This window comes from Sarcophilus harrisii, chromosome 1 (genome assembly GCF_902635505.1).
Source record: "Sarcophilus harrisii chromosome 1, mSarHar1.11, whole genome shotgun sequence".
Classification (NCBI taxonomy): domain Eukaryota; kingdom Metazoa; phylum Chordata; class Mammalia; order Dasyuromorphia; family Dasyuridae; genus Sarcophilus; species Sarcophilus harrisii.
Genome location: NC_045426.1, coordinates 678,279,450 through 678,302,587, shown reverse-complemented (window position 1 = coordinate 678,302,587; position 23,138 = coordinate 678,279,450). Strand labels below are relative to the sequence as shown.

General features: G+C 38.3%; 1 protein-coding gene across 9 annotated transcripts in view; it reads right to left on the bottom strand.

The window, feature by feature from the left end:
• The window catches only part of RIMBP2 (RIMS binding protein 2), a 489,205-nt gene that overhangs the window by 36,376 nt on the left and 429,691 nt on the right, over positions 1–23,138 (bottom strand). For all 9 annotated transcript variants that reach the window (XM_031948402.1, XM_031948398.1, XM_031948399.1 and 6 more), the window contains exons 16-18: positions 21,488–22,300; positions 7,389–7,540; positions 5,294–5,761 (exon numbers count right to left, since the gene is read on the bottom strand). In XM_031948402.1, coding sequence (XP_031804262.1) covers positions 5,294–5,761; positions 7,389–7,540; positions 21,488–22,300 — 1,433 coding nt within the window. The remainder of the gene's footprint in view (positions 1–5,293; positions 5,762–7,388; positions 7,541–21,487; positions 22,301–23,138) is intronic.

Below are 23,138 nucleotides of genomic sequence, written 5' to 3'. Positions count from 1 at the left end.
AATTGCCTGGTGCAATGACTGAGCCCTAAATTCAATGACAGATGAGTTTGAGTTTAACTTCTGAGCCTTCCTATCTTCATAAACTTGGAAAAGTACCTTGGACTTTCAGTGCTTCAGACATGAGGAGCTGATGACATAAATCTATCAGTCAACAAACATGTATTAAGCACACACAAGTGCTGACTCTGTGAGAGGAGCTAATATATATTAAGGGCTTTGTCCATGGCAGCTACTGTTAAGTATTATTATCTGACTTCCTTTTGGATTTTGGGGTGCTCATAGCATCATGGATCACAGATTTAGGCCTGGGAAGGGACCTTAGAGGTCATCTCATTCAATCCCACAGGTTTTACAAATAAGGAAAGGGAGGCGCAGAGAATAAGTGGTTTGCTCTATATCACAAGGTAATAATAACTTGTGAGCTGGGACTCAAATGCAGGTTCCATAATTCCAATTTTGGCCCTTCTTTTCTCAAAGCCATAGGACAAGTTGGAGACAGAGTTCTACCTTGATCCCACATGTCCAGCTGATTAAATCACATATCTTTTGAATATTCATGCATCACTCAAACAACCAATAAGCATTTATTAAACTCCTATTATCTGTCAGTCACTGTATCAGGCATCTGAACAGGAAAGAAACAGTCCCTACCTTTCTATAAAATACATATTTTAAGGCAAGTCAATAGCATTTATTAAGCATATAATATGTGGCAGACACTGTGCTAAGCACTGGATATATGTGTATTAGTCTGCACACATATATACATATGTTTATACAGGTATATACTTATGTGTATATATAAGTAAATGTGTATGATAGCTTTTTTTTTTTTTTTTTGCTGAGGCAATTGGGGTTAAGTAACTTGCCCAGAGTCACACAGCCAGGAAATGTTAAGTGTCTGCGAACAGATTTGAACTCAGGTCCTCCTGACTTTAGAGCTGGTGCTCTATTCACTTAGCTGGTTCTGTGATGTCATTTTTATCCTGTTAAGAGTATGAAGGACAACCATGGTCAGCTCCAATTCTCACAGATACCTATCATAACTTTTAGTGGGGTCTTAAAGTTATTAAAGGTGACTAAGGCTTTGGACACACCCTCTATATCCCAGAAGAAGTTGTGCTTGTATGTATGTGTGTGTGTGTGTGTGTGTGTGTGTGTGTGTGTGTGTGTGTAGAGAAAAAGAGAGTATGTAAATAAAAAGTATGCATGTATATTTGTGTGTACATACATATATATGTATACAAAGGCACACATATATTATTATTGTTCAGTCATTTCAATCATATCCAATTGTTCATGACCTCATTTGGGATTTTCAAGTTTTCTTGACAGAGAGAGTATGTAAATAAAAATATTCATGTATATCTGTATATACATATACATGTATATACACACATATGCTATTGCTGTTCAATCATTTCCATCATGTCCAATTGTTCCTGACTCGATTTGGGATTTTCATGTTTTTGTTTTAAGTTTTCTTGACAGGGATACTAGAGTGGTCGGCCATTTCCTTCTTCAGCTCTTTCAACAGATGAGGAAACTGAGGCAAACAGGATTAAGTGACTTGTCCAGTGTTACTCAGGTAAGAAGTATCTGAATCCAGGACTTCCTGACTCTAGGCCCAGTACTCTAGATGCCTTATATATACCTATCTGTGTGTACACATATGTTATGTAATGTCCTCCCAATATATACAAGATAAATCTGGATGGAGGGAACTGGAGATTCGAGGGATCAGAAAAGCTTCGTGGAAAAGGTGCCGCTTGGAAGAAACTAGGGATTCTAGGAGGAAAAGATGAGATGGGAGTCCATTGAAAGTATGGGGCCCTTGCCTATCCAGCGTATTCACTCAAGGATCTGATACCACATGGTGAGAGCTCCTTTCACCAATAAATCCTAATTCATCAATAGTAAACAATCTTAGGGAAATGTCTGATACTCAGACAGTTAGTATTTGTTAGAGGCAGTATTTGAACCTACTTCTTCCTAACTCCAAGATTAGTACTTTATCTACATAAAGCAACCATCTTTCAATTCCTGCTACTAATGAAGGAGAACATAATCTTCCCATTCCCCAAACATTTATTTGTAGAATTAAACACACATTTTCAGGAAATACCTTCCCAAAGAAAGCAATGTGGTGTAGTGAGTTTCAGCCTTAACCCTGTGACAAGAGATTTGTGATCTTAGACAGGTAGTTTGGCATCTTTTGGATGTGATATTGCCATCTGAAAAATTGGGGAAAGAGAGGAGGACCTCTCCCTTGTGAAAAATGAATGCACAGAATTCAAGAATACTCATAATAGGTGTAGAAATTAATATGTTTGTAGTGTTAAAGTGTTTTCCCTTTTGTTGATTACCTTCATGATGACTTGGGATCTTTAGGGAAGTAGGGAAGAAAGGGGATAAAAGAAGGAAAAAATGTAGGAACAAATAAAAGGAATGAAGGAAGGGAAAAAGGGAGAGAGGAAGGGAAAGAAGAAAAGAGGAAAAGAGAGATGGAAGAAGAGATAAGGGAAGGGTAAAAGGGAGGGAGGAGGTGAAAAAGAAGAAAGGAAGGGAGGAAGGGAAGGAAAAATTGAGATAGAGAAAGAGAGGAAAGAGAAGGGAGAGGAAGAAAAAAGGTGAAGAAAGGAAGGGAGAAAAGGGAGTCTAGGAAATATGATAAAGAAGCAAAGAAAAAAGCAAGACAGAAAGTGAAGGAGAGAAGAAAGGATGAAGGGAAGGAAGGACAGGACAAAAGAAAAGAGAGAGGGGAAAAGAAAGATGAAAGGAAGAATAGAAGGAAGCTCTGGAAGTTATTGTAGACCAAATGAAGGAACACGAATAAGGGTAAACATGAGGAAGAGAAAGAAAAGGGACAAGTGTGAGAAGGAAAGAAAAGAAGGGAGGGAAGGAAGGAAAGGAAAGACGAAAAGAGGAAGGAGAGATAAAGAAGGAAGAATACAAGACAGGAAGGAAGGGAAGCTAGGAGGGGAGGGCAGGTCTCAGGCCCTCCTGCTTTGTTATTTGCTGGGATTCAGAGTAGTAGCAAGTAAGGCACTTCCAATGCAGACAGAACAGATGGTTTCTGCACAGACTGGGCGGAAGGGAGTGAAGGGTCAAGTTCTTTCCCAGCAGGGACCACGTCCATTGCAGCTGGCCCTATGTAGGCTCCAGCAGAGCCCTAGGTGGATGAGGATGAGCCCTGGCGAAGCAATCATTTTGAAACTAGATCCACAAAGGAAGCTCCAGAGTCTCCTTGCTCCCCACAGAAGATGGGAATTTATCCTGCTGAGCCAGCTCCACTTAGGGACAGGAACAGGGGAGGAAAGAGAAGGTCCCTCCTTGGAGCAGGTCCTGGGAGTCTGGAATATCTTTTTACCTCCCTTTTTATCTTTTAGATCTGGGGGTGGGGGTGTTCAGAGAATCACAGAGCTTTAGACTATCAGAGAAGAAAGGCTGTTCAGCACATAAGCCCGACCTTTGTTTTTTCCTGGGACTAGGATTTGATTTAGATGGTGCACTAGATAAAGCAATGGTCCTGGAGTCAGGAGGATTCATCTTCTGAGTTCAAATCTGGACTCAGACACGTACAAGCTGTGTGACCCCGGGTAAGTCACTTTATACTTTTTGCCTCAATTTCCTCATCTGTAAAATGAGCTGGAGAATGATATGGCCAACTGGTATCTGTGCCAAGGGAGTTCCAAATGGAGCCGTGAAGAGTCAGACGTAACTAAACAAACACTAAATTTTGTATTTTGCTTGGCAATAGGATGGCAGAGGGAGTAGAGCTGACCTTGCTGATGCCCTCTACTCCTGCCATTTAAAACAACTTCATTATCAGAGGGCAAGTGGCAACGCTCTTCAGCTCTGAAGCTCTCATGAAGGGACTGAATTGGGATAACTCTTCTAGTTCCTTCCTTCCAGCTCTACATTTATGGTCCTATATGGTTTTATGTTAGTGATTAGCATAGCAATTTGGGGGAATGGCCCATTATTTCATTAGAATTGGGAACTTATAGTGAGGAAATTCTCTCTCCTAGTTCATGTCGGAGAAGAGAATAGTGGGAAGGAATGTAGGAGGAGAGGTAGAGGATTATAATCTCCATTTTACAGAGGAGGAAACAGAGGCAATTTGTAGAGCAGGTTCTCCCAAGGCTAAGTCAGTGCTTTCTCTCATGACACACTTCCACTGTTAATTACACTTTTCCTGTAGTAGAAGTCCTATCATCCAAAACAAATCATGAGCTTTGTAAGGGCAGGGGCCATTTTGTATAATCTAATTACATATTCTTTTGTTGAAAAAGAACAAATGAGTGAGAAGAGAAGAGCAGTCAAAATATCAAGAAACCTGGTGGCAGCTGTGATTATCTCCAGGGCGATCCTCTTCTCAGAACATTTCCTTCCTCTATTATCACCTTTTCAAAACTGAAATCCATGATCCTAATCAGAGAAGTGCCCATGGCATTTATGAGCTGTGACCATATTGCATATGTAGCCTCCCCAAGTAGTTAGCAGAAAAAAGGTGGAAAATGATGAAAAGATATTTCTAGGGCAGAGAATACTGAACAAGGGCTGGAGGAAAACGGTGAAATGCTATACCAAAAACATGGGAAGAAACTCTTTGGAGGTGGGAGGGAGTCAGAAATCTCTGAGTTCAAATCCAGACCTCTCAACCTCTTCCATCCTCAGTTTACTTATTTGTAAAATGAAGATAATAATGACACGTACCTCCCAGAGTTATTGTGAGACTCATATGAGAACTCCTAACATAATATATATGAAACTCTTTGCTGACCTCAAAATGCTATGTAAATGCCATATATTACTATGATTAAGATCTGGGTCTTGTGTAGACAGAAACTAGTTGTGCAATCGTGGACAAGTCCCTTGACATCTCAATCCCCTCAAGGAGCTTTCTATGATGCTATAATGTAGAGGGTTTGCCCCTGCACCAGAAAAGGAAATTTTCACACTAGGAGTTTTCTATACTGATGGAAATATGGACCCATCCCATTCCCATAACTGTATGTAATCATATGAGGATATTTTGTATCCCTCCAACAAAAGATCAACTTCTTAAGAGCTGACACTGTTTCCTTTTAACTTTGTATCTCCAGTGCCTAGCACATAGTAGGCAATAAATGTTCATTTTTATATACATTTAACATTAATTAACATATTTAATTTATACGTATTAATTTATATATTATATATTTATATATAAATAAATTGATTGGCAATATTAGATTGGGCATTTCCCCAAGAAAAACAAACAAAGAAGGACAAAGGGATCCTTACTTACTCGATTGCTCTCTGCCATCCGTTGTGCGGCTTCCCGTGCCATGGCTTTAGCCACAGTGTTGGGGACAGGGGCACCCTGCGGCTGGGGGAGAATCCGATTGGGAGAGGGTGACCGCCTCCCCGGAGCTGAGCTCGGAAAGTTAGATGTCGGAGGTTCCAGCATGTGTCCGTGTGTGGGGGCAGCTGAGCGAGTCTGCTCCCAAGACTCATCCATTTTGAGGTGGGGACCCAACTGTTCGTCTTTGGTATCTGGGGCTCCGGCACTTGCTAATGGCTTAGGTTTGGGAGTAGTTCGAGGGTGTGGGGTTGGAGGCACCAGTAGGTCAGGTGGAATGGCAGCTATTAAGGAGTCCATGGATTCACCTTGGGTGGAAAGTGTTCTCACGGTCACCTCCTTGGCTTCCAGGTTCCGGATGCGGATCAGCTCCACTGTTGTGCTGTCGGCTGTCGGGAAGATGACTTCAGCCACCTGAGGACACAGAGAGCCAACTTAAAAGCTGGTTGACAGATGCCCTTTCTGGCATTTTCTATTAGACCCATATCGTGTCTCTTCCCCATAGTCAATGAAGGGAAATCTGGCTCCTGTGAATAGTAAGTAAATGCTAATTACTGCCAGGTCTAACTGCCCATGTAACTGGAAAAAATGTGGAGCTGGCCAAGCCAAGTTCAAACTGGGCAGGAAATTCTGTGCCAAACAGATATAGCTTGAACAAAATATGTTTAATGAGAAACATTTGGGACCTAATGGGCCTACTGAGAGGGGCCATCATCTTTTCATGTCTTGTATGAAGGAAATGGGGGTTGGTTAATTTGATGATGGTCTTTATCTCCCAATAGGAAGGTGGGGAACAATCCAAACTACTCCTGGTCTGTTACAATGCCAGTTTTAGAGGCTAATTTCTCTAGGTCAGGGGTTTTTAACTTGGGATCTATAGTCTGTGGGCAGATTTCAGGGAGTCCGTGAACTTGGATGGAAAAAGTAATGACATCTTTATTTTTACTACTACTGGAATTAAATGTTTCCTTCAATTATTTAAAAACATGATTCTGAAAAGGGTACTTCAAGCTTCACCTGAGAGAACATGACACAAAGAAAGGTATCAGACTCTTATTCTAAATTAAGGCAATGTCCTCTGTTCAAATGTTCCCCAAATGCATAACTCATCCTAGTCATTATTTCCTTTAATTACTAAAGACAACTGATTGTTGATCAGGAAAATTAAAAATGAGCGATAACTCTTTCCAACCACCAATAATCCAATTAATAATCAGTAGCATCATATTATAGTTTAAAGGTCTCTGGATCAGGATGTGGTTTACCCAAGCGTGAATTTCAATTTTGCTGCTTGCTATCAGGGTAACCTGGGAAAAATCTGTTCCCTCATTTGCAAAATAAGAAGTTTGGACCCAGTTACAACTGAGGTCCATTCTAGTTCTTAATCTGTGATTTCATGAACTTTTCTAGTGCTGGAAAAGATCTTAGAGAGTATTTTGTCTGGTGAATTTAGTTGAGGTTGGCTGGAGTCACAACTTAAAATTGTTTGGGAATGGTACTTAGGACTTTTGTTGGGAATTATGGGAAAGGTTCAGAAAAATGAAGTGGGAAAGATTGGTTCAGTTAAGACACTGAATGAAAAGACAAAGGGCAGTTGGAGGTTAAGCTAAAAGCATCAGGGACCTTATTGAGGAAGGAATGCTGAAAGTGGGAGAGCTCCCCTTGCTTCACAGTTTTTCCCTAAAACTGGCTTTGGGGAGGCCCATCTGGCCCATGCCCTCTGCCTAGTATAATAGAACTTCATGTTCTATTGAGGATACCATCTATCTTTTCTTTGAAAGGCATCAAATCCAATGATGCTGATAATTGGAATTTGGATATGATATGACAGAATCACCAAATTTTAGACTTAAAAAGTTGCTTAAAGCTCATCTAATCTTAACTCCCTTTCTTTACAGATGCATAAAGTGAGGTTATATGACTCCCCCAAGGTTTTACGGTTAATAAATTATAGAGTTGGGACTCAAATCTAGGTCCTTAAGCTACAAATTGAGTGCTTTTTCTGCTCATGTGGTTCCACTTGGGGGTCGGGGGGACTCACCCTCTGCCCTTTTGCATAAACACCATAGCCAGACACATTTGCTCCATTGGACATCCCAGTGGGTGTGAGAATTGGTGGTTTCCAGGAGACCTGTATGGTTGCTGGAGTGGTCCCGGCTTGAATGGTGACATCTTGAGGTGGAGCTGGAGGACCTACAATGATCAACAAATCCCATCTTTCATTCAATGACTACTTGATTTTGTAGAGTGGTTGTCACTATTTCCATTGCTATAAAATTGGGAGAGTATGTCCTTCTATGTGTGGTCCAGGATCACACACAAGCTCAAAAAAGGCAAGTATCTTGGTAAATTAAGGGAGAGAATAAGAAATATTTGTGAAATTGGGGGAAAAGTTGTTAATAGCTGGTTTAACGATTTGGAGAGTGGAAATTGTAAAAGTTATAGAATCACAAAACTAAAAGGAAGCTCAGAGTCCACCTAGCCCAATACCTTACATAAAAAATTTATTCTATGGCATTCCCAACCAATGACCATTGGACTTTTACTTGGAGACTTCCAGTAAAGAACATAATACCTCAAGAGGCAGCTCATTCCACTCTTGGGATACTGTGTCTAGCTTCCTGGTCCAGCTCAAAGGTGCTGAAGGGTTTAGATAAGAAGAACACCATAAATTCCCTGCCCTCAGGAGTTTATAGTTTAATTGAAGGAAGAAATGAATCCTATATAAGGAACAACCAGGCCATGGATCAGATTATATGCCCAAATATGCTCTCTTTTCTTTCTCAAGAATCCATATCTGTCAGGAATTTCTTTGATCCTTGGAGGATATCTTCTCTGTTGGGAAGAACTTTTCTCCCTATCTTTATTTTAAATAACAATTTTGCATGGCATGGTTCCCAACAGAGGGACAAGTGTATGGAGATATGAGGCATCATAATTGCTTTGTGTTTGCCAAAGGCAGATAAACAAATACTTATTATCTGTCCCTAGAGCTGCCCTGAGATAGATAAATGCCTTTGTTTGGAGCATTTCAACTATGGTACAGATGCGGAAACTGCCTGAGAAACAGCTGCTTATTACTGGGGAGGGCACCTTACCCATCAAAGATCATTTGTGGGTTGGTGGTGGTGGTGATGGTGAGGTTTTTGGTGAGTTTGTGATCTCTGGGATGATTCCACCAAACCTGCTGGGCTAGCATGGTGAGCTTTGTGAGTACTCACATAAGTGACTAGCTAGAATTTATGGAAAAAATTAAGATTTGCAAAGCACTTTATATATGTTATCTCATTTTGGGCCTCATGACAACCCTGTTAGGTAGATGCTATTACATTTTTACAGATGAAGAACTGAGACTGACTGAGATTAAATGACTTAATCGAGGTTACAAAGCTAGGAAATATCTAGAACAGAATTTAAAATCAGGTCTTCCTGTCTCCAAGTCAAGTATCCATTGACTATCCCAGCTAGGTGACTACTAAATGCTTGTTGAATTAAATTGAATTCTATAATACAAACCCAGCATTAGGCATGCTGACTCCAAACCAAATAGAAATCAAAGTGGTAAAGATACATAGAAGGAATACAAAGTTTGCTATATGAAAATTTTAGATGAAATAATATTTAAAGTTCACTTTGTTCCAGGCAGTGTACCAAGAGTTTAGGATACAAAGAAAAAATCAAAACAAAAATAGCCCTTGTCTTCAAGGAGCTTATACTTTAAGCATAAATAGGTGAATTCAAGAGACAGAGTAGATAAATGGTAATCTGAGAGAGGGAGAGGCACTGGCAGTTTGGGGCTTTAAGGGAGCCTCCTATAGAAAATGGAGCTTGAACTGAATTTTGAAGAAAGCCAGATGTTGAGAATAGATAATATTAGGCATTATGAATGAAAGCATGTCAATGAATGGACTTTTTGTTAACATACTGTTAATATACCTGTATCTTTAGCATTTTATAGTAGAATTAGGTGGAAAGGGATGGTTATTCCCTTTTTAGAGACTGAGGTTGACCAAGGTTTAGTGATTAGCTCAACTTTATATAGGTAGTTGGGATTCCATACCTGGTTTTCTGACAGGGCTCTCTACTGTACTGTGTGAGATAAAATTCATTGGCTCAGCTACTCACACTATTAGCATCAGTTGTTCATCCCGTAAAGTAGGAGGGACAAATATCATCATTTAGCTTTTACAGGGAAGGAAACTGAGGTCCAAAGAGAAATCATTTGCTCAAGAGGAACACAGGCAGGAAGCATCAGAGGCAGGATTTTAACCAGATGCTACAAATCCAGAATCGATGTCCTTTTTCCCATACCATACATACAAATACATTGCCAAATCTTGCTTATTTCTATCTCTATTGTATCTCTTATACAAGCCTCCCCTTTTATCTATTCACACAGTCTGATACAGGACTTATCGCCTCATGCCTGGATTTTGCAATAGCCATTTGGTGGATCTTCCTACCTCAAACTTCTCCCCACTCCAATTTCTTCTCCATTTAGCTGCCAAAGCAATTTTTCTAAATCACAGATCTGAACATGTCAACCCCAGTCAATTATTTCAAGTAGTTTCTTCTATCCACCTTAGTCCTATATTGCCATCAAGAAGACTCATCATGAGTTCAAATCCAGCTTCAGAAACTTACTAGCTGTGTGACTCTGGGATAATTAAATTTTTGCCTCAGTTTCCTCATCTGTAAAATAAGCTAGAGAAGGAAATGACAAACCATTCCAGTATCTTTTGCCAGAAACACCTAAATGAGGTTACAATGACATGCATGAAACAATCGAACCTTATAAGGAATAATAATAATAACTAGATTCTATTAAAATATATATTATATATTGTATTATATAAAATAATAGAATATTAAAATATTCTATTTGATCCTCAAAACACAAATTCCTCCATTTGATTATTATTTGTCATGATCTTGAATCCCTTGACTATCTAGATTTGTTCTCTTCTGGATGCCCTCTAAATTTTCAATGTCCTTCATGAAATGTGGGACTCAGAACTTAATATACTACAACAGATGTGGTAAGAGTATAGCTAAGGGCAGTGGGATCTTCCTTAGTTCTGAACATTATTTTCTCTTCCCTCAGTCTATCATCACATTTTTACCTATGTACATGTATCCACTTCACTACCACCAGGTAGGGCTATGACATTTAGAAAATCTTTCCATCTCTAGCACTGAGCACAGAGCCTGCTATATCACATTTGCTTAACAAATGCTTGTTGAATCATATTCATTAATATGAAGACAGTCCAATTCTATCTCTTTACTATATGGGGAAACTGAAGCCTAGTGGGGTTAAGTGAGTTTTTTAAGGTTTCATAACGGTGTTGAAGAACTGAACTGAGATTTGAGCAAATTTGCCTATTTCCTGGCTATTTTGTCTATTCTGGTTCTCACAGTCTGTTATGTGGCTTTCAAGGTAACACCTAGGAAAGGATAATTCAGTAATCAAAATCCAAAGCAAAAAAAGAGATAAAAATAATATTGTTAAGGTTGTTCATTTTGTTTGATTCTGCATGATTCCAAATGGGAGGTGTCCAAGGTCAGATTTGAACTCCTGAAAATGAGTTTTCCTGATTCTGAGCCCAATGCATTACACCACATAATTCTAAGCTCATAATCACTCCATAACCTAACTAATAATAATAACAAAACTAACAGTAATATAGTAATTGCATTAAACCCTCCTAATAACCCTGGAGTCTAGGTACTATTGTTTTCCCCATTTTACAGATGAAGAAAATGAAGAAGATAGGGATCAAACCACTTGCCAAAGTTCACACATCCAGTATCAGAGGAGTTCAACATTTTAGCCACTTGACCAATTAATCAGTCTACCAAGTAAGACACAGAATCTGAAAAATAAAGCCACAATTTACTTATTTAGAAGCTCTTGCCAAATAAAATCCAGCCTTCCCACAATCCTGTTTTCCTAAACAACAACAATAATAAATAACAAGAGATAATATTCATATAGCAGTTACTATGAGCTACAAACTTTACAATTATTATCCATTTAGTTCTCATAAGAACTTTAGGAAATGAGTGCTATAATTATCCCCATTTTACAGGTTAAGGAAATTGCAGTTAAGTGATTTTTCTGGGGTCACATGGTGAGTAAATTTCTGAGACTCGTTGTGAATTCAGGTCTTCCTAATTTCAGTCTCAGTGCTGTATCCATTGATACAGCATCTAGCAAAAGGGACTATTATATTTCAAAATAAGCCAATACTCCATACTCTTTTCTTTCCCCCATATCTGAGTCAAATAACTTTTACCAAAAAAAAAAAAAAAAAAAAAGGAGGAGACTCACTTAAAGAATAATGTGGAATAGGAGAAAGCTTCTTAAACTTTTACCCTGGAGATCTGGGTACAAATTCTAGCTGATATTCCCTAACTGTAAGTCAATGGGCAAGTTCCCCAAACTTCTTTAAGCCTCATTTTTCTCCTCTGAAAGAAGCAACATAATTGAATCCAATGCAAAACATGTTAATTAAGCAACATGATATGATGGAGGGAGAGTCAGATTTGAAATCGAAGGATCTGGGTTGTGAGACTTATTTTCTTAGGATTTTTGAGCAAGTAATTATACCTTTCTATGATCCAGTTTCCTCATCTGAAAAATGAGGGGGTTCAAACTGAAGATCTTTGAACTCCTTTCCATCCCATCCCAATCAACAATCTTAAGCATCTTTTATGAGCCCAACCAGCACTGTACAAAGCACTGGAAAGCCATTCAATTTGTTAACAAGAATTTATTAAGCACCTACTATGTGCTAAACACTATGTTAAGCCCTTTGGAATATAAACAAAAGCAAATAGCAGTTGTCTGTCTTCAAGAAACCCACTGTCCCACTGGGCTTATATCCCAAAGAGATCTTAAAGAAGAGAAAGATGTATGTGCAAAAATGTTTGTGGCAGCCCTCTTTGTAATGGCCAGGAACTGGAAACTGAGTGGATGCCCATCAGTTGGAGAATGGCTGAATAAATTGTGGCATATGAATGTTATGGAATATTATTGTTCTGTAAGAAATGACCAGCAGGATGATTTCAGAAAGGCCTGGAGAGACTTACATGAACTGATGCTGAATGAAATGAGCAGGATCAGGAGATCATTATATGCTTCAACAACAATACTATATGATGATCATTTCTGATGGATGTGGCTCTCTTCAACAATGAGATGAACCAAATCAGTTCCATTTGTTCAATAATGAATAGAACCAGCTATATCCAGTGAAAGAACTCTGGGAAATGAGTGTGAACCACTACATAGCATTTTCAATCCCTCTGTTTTTGTCTGTTCCCATTTTTTATTTCCTTCACAGGTTTATTTTACATGATTTCAAAGTCTGATTCTTTTTGTACAGCAAAATAGCTGTATACATATATTGTATTTAATATATACTTTAACATATTTAACATGTATTGGTCTACCTGCCATCTGGGGGAGGGGGTAGAGGGAAGAAGGGGAAAAGTTGGAAAAGAAGGTTTGCAAGGGTCAGTGATGAAAAATTACCCATGCATATATCTTGTAAATAAAAAGCTATAATAAAAAAAAGAAACCCACAGTCCCAAGGGGAAATAATATACAGATAAAATATATATGTATGTTTACATATATACATACATCTATACATATATATGGTAAATTGGAGGTAGTCTTAGAGGGAAGGCATTAATATTAAGAGGGATTGGGGAAGGCTTATTACAGAAAGTATATATACCTTCTATATTTCTATTTATATAGAAGGTATAAAAATTTTTTGCTGAGGTTTGAAGAAAAGTAGAAATGAAAAGGGAATGTATTTTAAGCATAGGGGACAGTTACAGTACTATATATATATATATATATATATATATATATGTATGTATACACATATATATATATATATATATATATTAAATGGTAGATTATTAAAAGGACCAGACATACTGAAGACTGATTCAAGTTAATAATACCAAAAGTAATAGATGTATCATGGAAGAAGCAGTTGATTTGGACTTTGGATAGATTCAACTATTAACTCTACCACCCACTACCTGTGAGATTTTTGGGGAAGTCAACTTTCCTGGGACTTAGCTCTCCCCTCTGTAAAATGAGGGCATTAAAAGATCCCTTCCAATTTTAAATCTATGAACCTATGGAAAAAAAGACAAAAATGAAATTAGTTTCTGCTTTCAAGGAATGTACATTCTGCTGGAGAGACAATGCTATCCAGTACAGCTAGTGCCTCAAATCCAAGCATCATGGACTTTGTGGTGGAAGGAGTCTCAGAAGCTATTTAATCCAACTTTTATAGGCAGACTCTCCTTTTATAGGCAGACTTATCCCCCATCTGAAAGAAGGAAAGCATCTTTTCTAGTATTATCAGTGGCAAAATGGGTCAGAGGCTGCTTCACTGGTCTGACAGCTGCTGAATGGTTATTTTTCAGGAAGTGCTTCACTACTCTTGCTACCGGTGAAAAGAAAAAAATCTCATCCTTGAATGACAAGTTCAAATTACACATTCATTTTATGGAGGCTGAATTGAAGACAACTCATTTAGTAATGCTTCATTAGCATGGGTGATAAGTTATTGCCAACCTGGAACAGTAACAATCAATCCGCAAAGTGTCCTTTGCAGAAAAAGACTTATGAAGATGATAACTCTATCTCACAGCCAAAAAAAGAAAAAAAAGGAAAAGAAAAGAGAAGAAAAGACAAAGAAGAGGAAGAAGGATCACTAGCAGCTAGGTAGCGGTGAAAAGAATGTTGAACCTAGAATCAGAAATAACTGAGTTCAAATTAAGTCCCAAACTGTGTGACAGTGGACAAATCAGTTTGGCTGTCTGCCTCAGTTTCTTCATCTGTAAAATGAGCCGATAAACCACTCCAGTTATCTTTGCCAAGAAAACCCCAAATGGGGTCATAACTAGGCACAACTGATTGGTTAAACAACATGAAAGGATCAATGGGGAGAGAAATGGAATAAACCCCCAATTCTTCAAGTACAAATTCCCATGCCCTGTCCCAGGTGCTGAGAGTACAAAGGCAAAGATGAAAAAATAACTCCTGTCATCAAGGAGCTTATAAACAACTTCTTTCTCAAGTCCCCAAAATGCTCTTTTTCTTTTCCTCTGAACAGAAGACCTCAGCTTTCATTTTATTCAGAAAAAAATGGAGGTATCCCTCATGAATGTCCTAGCCTATCCCTCAAAATCTCTCTCAATCAGCATGTATTCTCTCCTCCCAGAGTCTTGCCACTAGTGGTTCTTATTGGCAGTTGAATCCAATTCCTTCTTTTTACAGATTTTCAAACAGAGATATTAAATGATTTACTCTAGATCTTGCAAGTGTCCTGTAGCACAGCAGAGACTCAAACTAGATTTCTCTGACAATCCAGAGCTCTGTCTCTAAGCAAGCAAGCAAAAGTCAAACTGTTCTACATCAAAAACCACACACATACTAACTCTGAAGTTAGAAGGGATATTAGAGGATATTTAGTGTAATCCCTTCTTTTTTTACAACTGAGGAAACTGAGGCCCAGGGAAGGCAGGTGACCTATTTGTACCTTTTATCCTTTCTTATTTGCTTCTTCAATCATTATTACCCCTTTTACTTTTACTTTTCAATGTCTCCTTAACTGTCTGGCTCTTTTCACTGCTACCTACAAATACATACAGCTCTCTTCAATATTTCCTTCAAGCCATAATCCTTTAACTCTTCTCTCATTCACAGGTAAGAAATTCAATAAATAAAATTCTGGACCTGAAGTTAAGAAGATATGGTCTCAGGCACTTACTAATTCAACTCAGTTTCCTCATCTATAAAAAAGGAAAATAATAGCACCTCCCTTCTCCTCCATTTATATTCTCTCTCAGTGATCTCAAGAACTTCAAGAGTTTAATTATCATCTCTATGCTAATGACTCTCAAATCTGTATTTTAGTCTTCATCCCTCTTCAAAGCACCAGCTAAAGAACTAGATTTAGAGTTGGAAAGTTGGATTCTGTCTCCATCACTTACTGTCTGTGTGATCCCTAGTGAAGTCTTTTCTCAACCTCAGTTTCTCCTCAACAGCAAAATGGAGATAAAAATAGCACCTCAAGAGTAGTTGTGAGGATCAAATGATAATCACTATCATTATTATAGCTAGCATTTATATCACATGAGATAACACATGTAAAGAACTTTTCAAACCTTAAAGCGCCATGTTTTATGACTAATTTTTACTATTATGATCTCCACTCAAAAGCTCGAAAAGCATCTCAAACTTAACATGTCTAAAATCACACTTATTATCACCCTTGTTTGTGAGGAAAATTTAACAAAAAGATAAATTGAGGTAATTTTTATGCAAGATAATATTTATTAATAGTGATATATCTATATGTCAACAAATGGCTCAATGGTAAGGACCCCAAGAAAAACCCCGTTTATAGGTTCTGAGGAGTACAGAATAAATAATAGAACAGGGTAAGTGACATCATGGGATTGAAGACAATATGATTGGAGCTCGCGATGACTTCTCCCCTCTTTTCTTTTGAAAGTAAGAAATGTTTGCTAGTTGAATGCAGCTGCAAGGTTTAGAGATAAAGAGCAGATCTTTTGGATACAAACTAGACATCCTTGAAAGATAGCTTGGTGGTGCAAAAATATTAGATCTGACTCCCTTATGTTCACAGTCATCCCCCAGTGTCAGCTAAATTCCTTGAGGCAAGAATAGATCCGTGATTAGCAAGAAAGCTGGATTTTTAAACTTAACCCATTATGGACCAGTTGAATTTCTGAACTAAATTAAGAGACAAAGAACCATGATGTAAGCAGTTATAGGGCAAAAGCAATAAATTATAAATGATATTAATAAGAAAATAATACAGGATCAATTTAATCTCTCACCCCCTACATTGCCCTCCTCCAAATTTGCCTAGTTATTTTAAAGGAAATCTCCATCCTCCTTTACATAGATTCTAAAGCTCTTTCTTTGCTCTTATCCACTGCACAACTCACAAATCAACTGCCCAAATTTGTTAATTCTACTTCTATAATATCTTTTATATCTGTTCCTTTCTATCCACTCCCATGGTGACCTCTTTTTCAGGCCCTTATCTAAATCTCTCACCTAGAATACGATAATAGCTTCCTAACTGTTCTCCCTGCCTTAAGTTTCTTCCCTGCCTAATCCATGTTCTGTACAGCTGCCAAAATAATCCTCCTAAAACACATGCCTGACCATGCCAGTCTCTGGTTAAAGAATCTTGGATTTTCTACTCACCACTTCCTAAGCTCTCCTCTTATCTCTCTGCTCCTGTTCATAGCGTCACTGTTTTTCTATTTCCCAAAGTTTACCACTTAGCTTCATCCAATAATAGGTAACATTTATATTTAGTGCTTTAAAGTTTTGCAAAATGCTTTACAAATAATAACTCATTTTTAAAAAGGGAAAATGACCTATTTGTACAAAAACATTTATAGCAGTGTGTGTGTGTGTTGGCTAAGAATTGGAAATCAAGGGGATGTCCATCAATTGAGAAATGTCTGAACAAGCTGTGGTATATGATTGTGATGGAATATTATTGTGCCATCAGAAATGACAAACATGATGATTTCAGAAAAACCTTAACAGGATTTACAGGAACTGATGCAAAGTGAAGTGAACAGAACCAGGAGAACATTTCACACAGTAACAATATTGTACAATGAAGAATTATAGCTATTCTCAGCAAAAAAATGATCTAAGACAATCCCAAAGAGCTAATGAGGAAACATGTTCTCCTCCTCCAGAGAAAGAACTGATATTGTCTGAATTCAAACTGAAGCTCACTTTTTCTTTCTTATTTTCTTTTTCCTTTCTTATTTTTCCTTTTCTTCTTTCCTTATTTATTTCCTCCTTCCTTTTCTCCCCCCTTCCCTTCCCTTTTTTCCCTTCCCTTTTTTCCTCCCTCCCTCCCTTCTTTCATTCTTTCCTTCTTTTCTGAATTCTCTTAACTGATTGTTTGACTTTCAGTATATCACCTCCAACCCTCTCTAATCTTTGTGGCAAGAGATTGGGTCTCTCTGTCTCAATCAAATGTGATGATAATGAGCCCAATCTCAATAGTAATCATACCAGAAGTTTTATTGCAACATTGCCTAATGTGACCTGGGGTTGGGCATTCTGGTCTTCCTCTATTTCCAAAGTTCACCATACTGATGCCAGACTTAAGGTGGATTGGTTCTAAACCTATTCCAGCTCAGATCAGCAAATAGTACCTATCCCCCTTCAAAACCATCCTTCACTCCTCTTGCTTGCGCCATCACCTTAATGTACCTCATTGAGCATATGTTTTCTCTACTCAGAAATTTTGGGGGTTCCCCATTGTTTACAGAATAACATAACTTCCAACTCTTGTATTCAAGGCTCGTCATAATCCAGTTCCAAATCACTGGAACTGTCCAGTCATAACTTGTACTATGTTCCTTCACTTAATCAATATTTCAGCCAAATCAGATCACTCTTCCCTCATTCTACTCCTCCTCCTTCCCTCTCTTGACTCACATCATCATAGACAGCTAGATGATTTAATGGTAGAATAAGGAAGACATGAATTTAAGTCATACCTTGGACACTTTATGAGCTTGTGAAACACTGAAGAATTCAGTTAATCTCTCAGATTCAGTTTCCTTGTTTGTAAAATGAAAATGCCCAAAGTCAAAAGGTCGCAAACATCCTTACATATATGCAGTTTCCGGAATTAGACTATAAACTTCCTGAGAGCAAGGAGGGATGATTTTGGTTTTTCTCTGTATCCCCAGAACTTAGTATTAATTAGTACTATTCCAGACATAGTAAGGACTTAACACATATTAAGCACCTAATGTTTGTGGATTGATTGATGGAAGATATAACTGCCTTTGGTAGTCTCTAAATGTTAGCAGAACCTGAGGCAAATTCCCAGAATGCCCAGGGAATGCCTTATGATAAAATTTATGAGAAATTTTACAGAATGGGCAGGTGTCAAGGGGTTTTGATCTCTACCTTTGAAGGGAAATTTTACATCAAAGAGAATATGCATTCATTGGAGTACTTAAGTATATGCAAAGATAAAAATTAAATGTTTTTCCCTTCAAGGAGTTTACATTCTATCTAAATGTTTTATTGATTGAAATTGTCAGTGACTTGTAGCAAAAAAAAAGCATTGTACTACAAACAAAGTACAGATGCAGACCCTCTTGGAGTTTATTTATTAAATATTGATTTTAACAGTTAGGTGGCACAGGAGATAGAATGCTGCATCTGAAACCAATCTAGCCTCAGACTCTTATCTGTGAGGCCCTAGACAAACTGCTGCTTCACCCTGTCTGCCTCACTTTCCTCATCTGTAAAATGAGCTGGAAAAGAAAATGGCAAATCACTCAAGCATCTTTGCTAAGGAAATCCCAAATGGGGTCATGCAGAGTCAAGCATGAGAAAAAGATACTGAACAACAGCAGCCATTGATTTTAGAATTAGGTGTTAAGCGGGAGTCATGAGCAGTGTGGGAATGAGAAAACAGACATGAAATGTTTGGTAAAAGGAATTAGAGAGATGATATACAAAAGCTGCCTTTTGAAAATTCTCTGTCTCCCATTCTTGCCCCCCACTCTCAATCCCTTCTTGTTGGACTTTTATTCTGTCAAGTAAGTCTAGAATGAACTTAAAAGAGAAAAAAAAATACTTAACATAAGTAAATGATTTCACTTCTTCTTATCCCCAGCAAGGTTTCAGAGTATAATTCCTCTCCCTCCCCAACTTTCTATCACCACTATATATTTTACAGCAAAGATTCTTAACCTTTTTTATTGCATGGATCCTTGTGGCAGACTTACAAAACCTCAGGATAATCACTTTCATTCATAATTGACATGAATGCTAAATTTCAGTTAGAGGTTATTGAAAATAAAGTAATTTTTTTCCATCCTGATTCACTGACCCTTTGAAATCTGTCTACAGAAGGTTCAGAATCTCTTTCAAAAGGTTCAGGAATTTTAGAGCTGGATCAAAGCCAGTGCCTTCTTTGATCAGGTAAGGAAACTGAGGTGCAGAAAGGTTTATATAAGGTCATGCAGCAAATGAAATGCAGAATTGGGTTCCAAACTCAGGACTTCTAGAGCTCAATTTTTCCCATTCTCCTATGGAGACAAGATATATTTTGTGTAGGGCAGGGGGTGAGGGAATGGCAAATCATTCTTTTAACTCTGACTTGTGATTCCTGAGGAAAAAGCTTCCCTAATGCACATGAAGTAGAACCAATTCTAGCTTCAATTCAACTTGGCTGCTTTCCCCTAATGCATGTAAAATAGAACCAAATCGACCCTTTATTCAGCATGGCTCTTTTTCCCTCTAAAGTGGTGACCCCATACTGTTTTCCTTGACCTGTATCTCTCTGCAAAAGGATGCAGGCAGGCTGAGTTACTAATGAGCTTGCTCACAGAGCTGCCTGTACTTCCAATGGATTTAAATGTGATGATGATGATGATGATGATGATGATGATGATGATGATAGGAACTGAGTGCCTTTTCTCTGCTCATTATCTTATACAGGAGAACAAAATACATGCTCTGCTGTCTTGTTTTTCTAGTATCTAAGGGAACCCTTTGCTTTATTTTTCACAATCCTTTGCAAATACCATAGACTCTTTCATGACCAATTCATCCCTATAACTAATTTGTCTCTCTTATAAGTAGTAACAGAATGTTGCAGGTCCCAGAGGCTCTAGTCATTTTTATGGTCAAAGATCTTAAACTCATCATGGTTGTTGATGGGTATTGAGAAGAGCATTTTGTTTTGAATGGGTTCACCCAAGTTCTAAGCTCAGCTGTACTTCTTACTAACCAAGTCATTTCACTTCTCTTGATCCCAGTTTTCTCATGTGGAAAAAGAGAAAATTAGATTAAATGACCTAAAATCCTTCTAGTTCTAAATCCTTTGGGGGTTTTGGTGGGGCTTTCTGATTTGAAAACAAGGGGGGTGGAGCAGGTGCTCTGCTTCCAGATTTAGGATCTTTTCCACTATATAAATGGGAGAGAGGGAGAGATGAAATCTGTATTTTATTCCTTAGAATATGTGAGAAATGAATTGTATGAATACAAGGGGCAAGTTGGGTAACAAACATGGACAGTCATAAGCTTGAAGGATAAAGGTTTTATGATGATGTGAAAACAACTGAGAGGGAAGTGAAGAGAAGGGGGGAGAGAAAAGAAGGAAGGAAGAAAGGAGAGAAACAGAGACAGAGAAATAGAAAAGAAGGGAGGAGGAAAGAGGAAGAGGAGACAGAGACAGACAGAGAAAGAGAAAGAGAGAGAAGAAAAAGGAGGAGGAGGAAGAGAGAAAGAGAGAGAAGAAAAAGGAGATGAAGAAGAAGATATTATAAGGAGATAGCCTCATGCCTCCTATTCAGAAAAGAATCTCCATCTTGATATCCCATTGTTCCCACCAGGGAAGAGAATGAATGGAATGATGACTTAGTTACATAACAATTATGGATTATACATCCTAGCTATATTTTTATGTATTGAGATCTTTGCTTTGTTCAGGATTCTGATAATAGTTATTAAAATTATGTATTGGGACAGAAAGCTGCATTGACAGACACAGAGTACTATTCCAGTTTGGATATTTTTCTGTCTAAACTAGAAATTTCCATTTTAATAAAATTATTAATAATTTCCATATTAATAAAATTCATAAAATAAAAATATACTATACTGTAAATTGAAATTAGTACAATATTAATAAAATAATTTCTGTAAAATAAAATAAAATTGTTTCTGGTGGATGAACTTAAAGCAGGGAGTACAGCATTAGTGTTCATGTTTTTATTCATTAATTACTAACTATATTGTTGTTTGTCCTTCATTCTTCAAGACAACCATGACATGGGGGGATGCCATGACACACAAGTGGATTTAAGTGAGGGAAGGTTAGGCAAGGTCACCAGCCTCACTTTTTTCCCAGTTTGGGGGCCAGTGGCCAGATAGAGATCAGGATTACTAGCCCTGGATGAAGTGGGAGACTGTTTTCCGTGTATCCTCAGGGCCTAGCGTGGTGCCTTCTATCTAGCAGCCTTTTAATACAGTCTCACTGAATTAAATACAAGGGACATAATAGGACCAACCTGCTGGCAGAGTAGAAAACTCCACAAAGGCCTCCTTCTTTTCTCTCTGCTCCAGAGGAAGCTGCCACGGCATCTGGTGGGGTTTCGCCAAAACCTTCACTTTGTAAGCCATATTGGGCTTCAGGTTAAAAAACTGATACTTATACCTTGCGGCCTTGACGATATCAAACTCCTCCTCATTGAGAAAGATAACGTGGCTGTAATTGCTGTTGGTCGGGAGCCAGGAGAGCTCAGCTGAGATCTGAGTGATGTGGTCTACCCGTAAGTGGGAAGGGGCTACAATGACATCCTTGCCCACCAGCAAGGTGCACTGGAGCTCATCCGAGCTTCCCCGGCTCGTGATGCTCTGCACGGAGATCCGGTACGTGCAGGCTGCAATGTTCAGCTTTTCTATCAGGGCTTTAGTTCTGCTCCCCAGGGTGAGATTCATGCGGGTCTCGTTGTCAACAAGGACATTGTAGCTGATCACTGTCCCCCATCCTGGCGGCACAGCCGGGGGGTCCCAGCCCACAATAACACTTTTGGCTAGTTGTTTGATAAGGGTGATTCGTCTAGGGTAAGGCACAATGTCTTCTCCGATCTCGTCGATGTTCACGTCCAGCGTCCCGGCCCCATTGTTGAGGATGCTGGAGTCCCCCTGGGTAGGTGAATTCAGATCGAGGATGCTTTCTCCTTCCAAGCCCACACCAGAATGGTTGATAAAATTCTGATCTTGTTCACTCCCCAGTGTGTTGGACAAACGGGATTCATTATCCTGGACAAAATCCACAAAGTTGGAAGGGACCAGCCCTCTCTGTCCATCTAATAATTCTCCTGTTGAAGACAAAAAAACCCATTACCATGCAAAAAACGTAACTGGAGTTCTACCTTATCTTGATGCAGTTTGTTTTGATTCATCAGCCAGAAACACATCAGGAAGGCTGAGAACCAGGATGACATTATTTCTGAAAATGGCCCCAAAGGATATACAAACCTTGAGTTCTTTGGAAGAGCACACAGTTAGATAATATACTGTTGTTTGAATAGACTTTGCAGCCTTCATACTTTCTCCCACCTACTCTGCCATCCAGTGGCACCAGACCCCCTCTCCTGACTCTGTCTGTCTCAATGCCTGGAATTTTCTCCCTCCTCATTTCTGCCTTTTGCTTCCTTCAAAACCTTGCACAAAAAGCCTTTTTGTAGAAGTTGTAGTTTTATATGTAATATAAACATTACACATGCTCTTTCTCTTTACAGATATATGTGTGTGTATGTGCTGCCTATGTAAATATATAAACATATGTGTATATGCTGTATATCTCGTGTTGATTACTTCTAATCTATTATAAATTTCATATATTACATATGTTGTATATGTGCATATATCCTTTGTTGATTATTTCCAATTTATCATATATATATAGAGAGAGATAGTGTGTATATATATTGTATATGAATCTACTGTATACATATATATACCCCTTTGTTCATTACATTGCACATACAATTTATATGTAATACTATATGTATCTACACTGTAAACTGTATATATCCCTCAGTTGATTATTTTCAATTTATGATATGTATTATATACAATATACTGTGTATATATTGTTGATCACTTCCAATTTATCATATATATATATCATATATATATATGCTGCACATATAC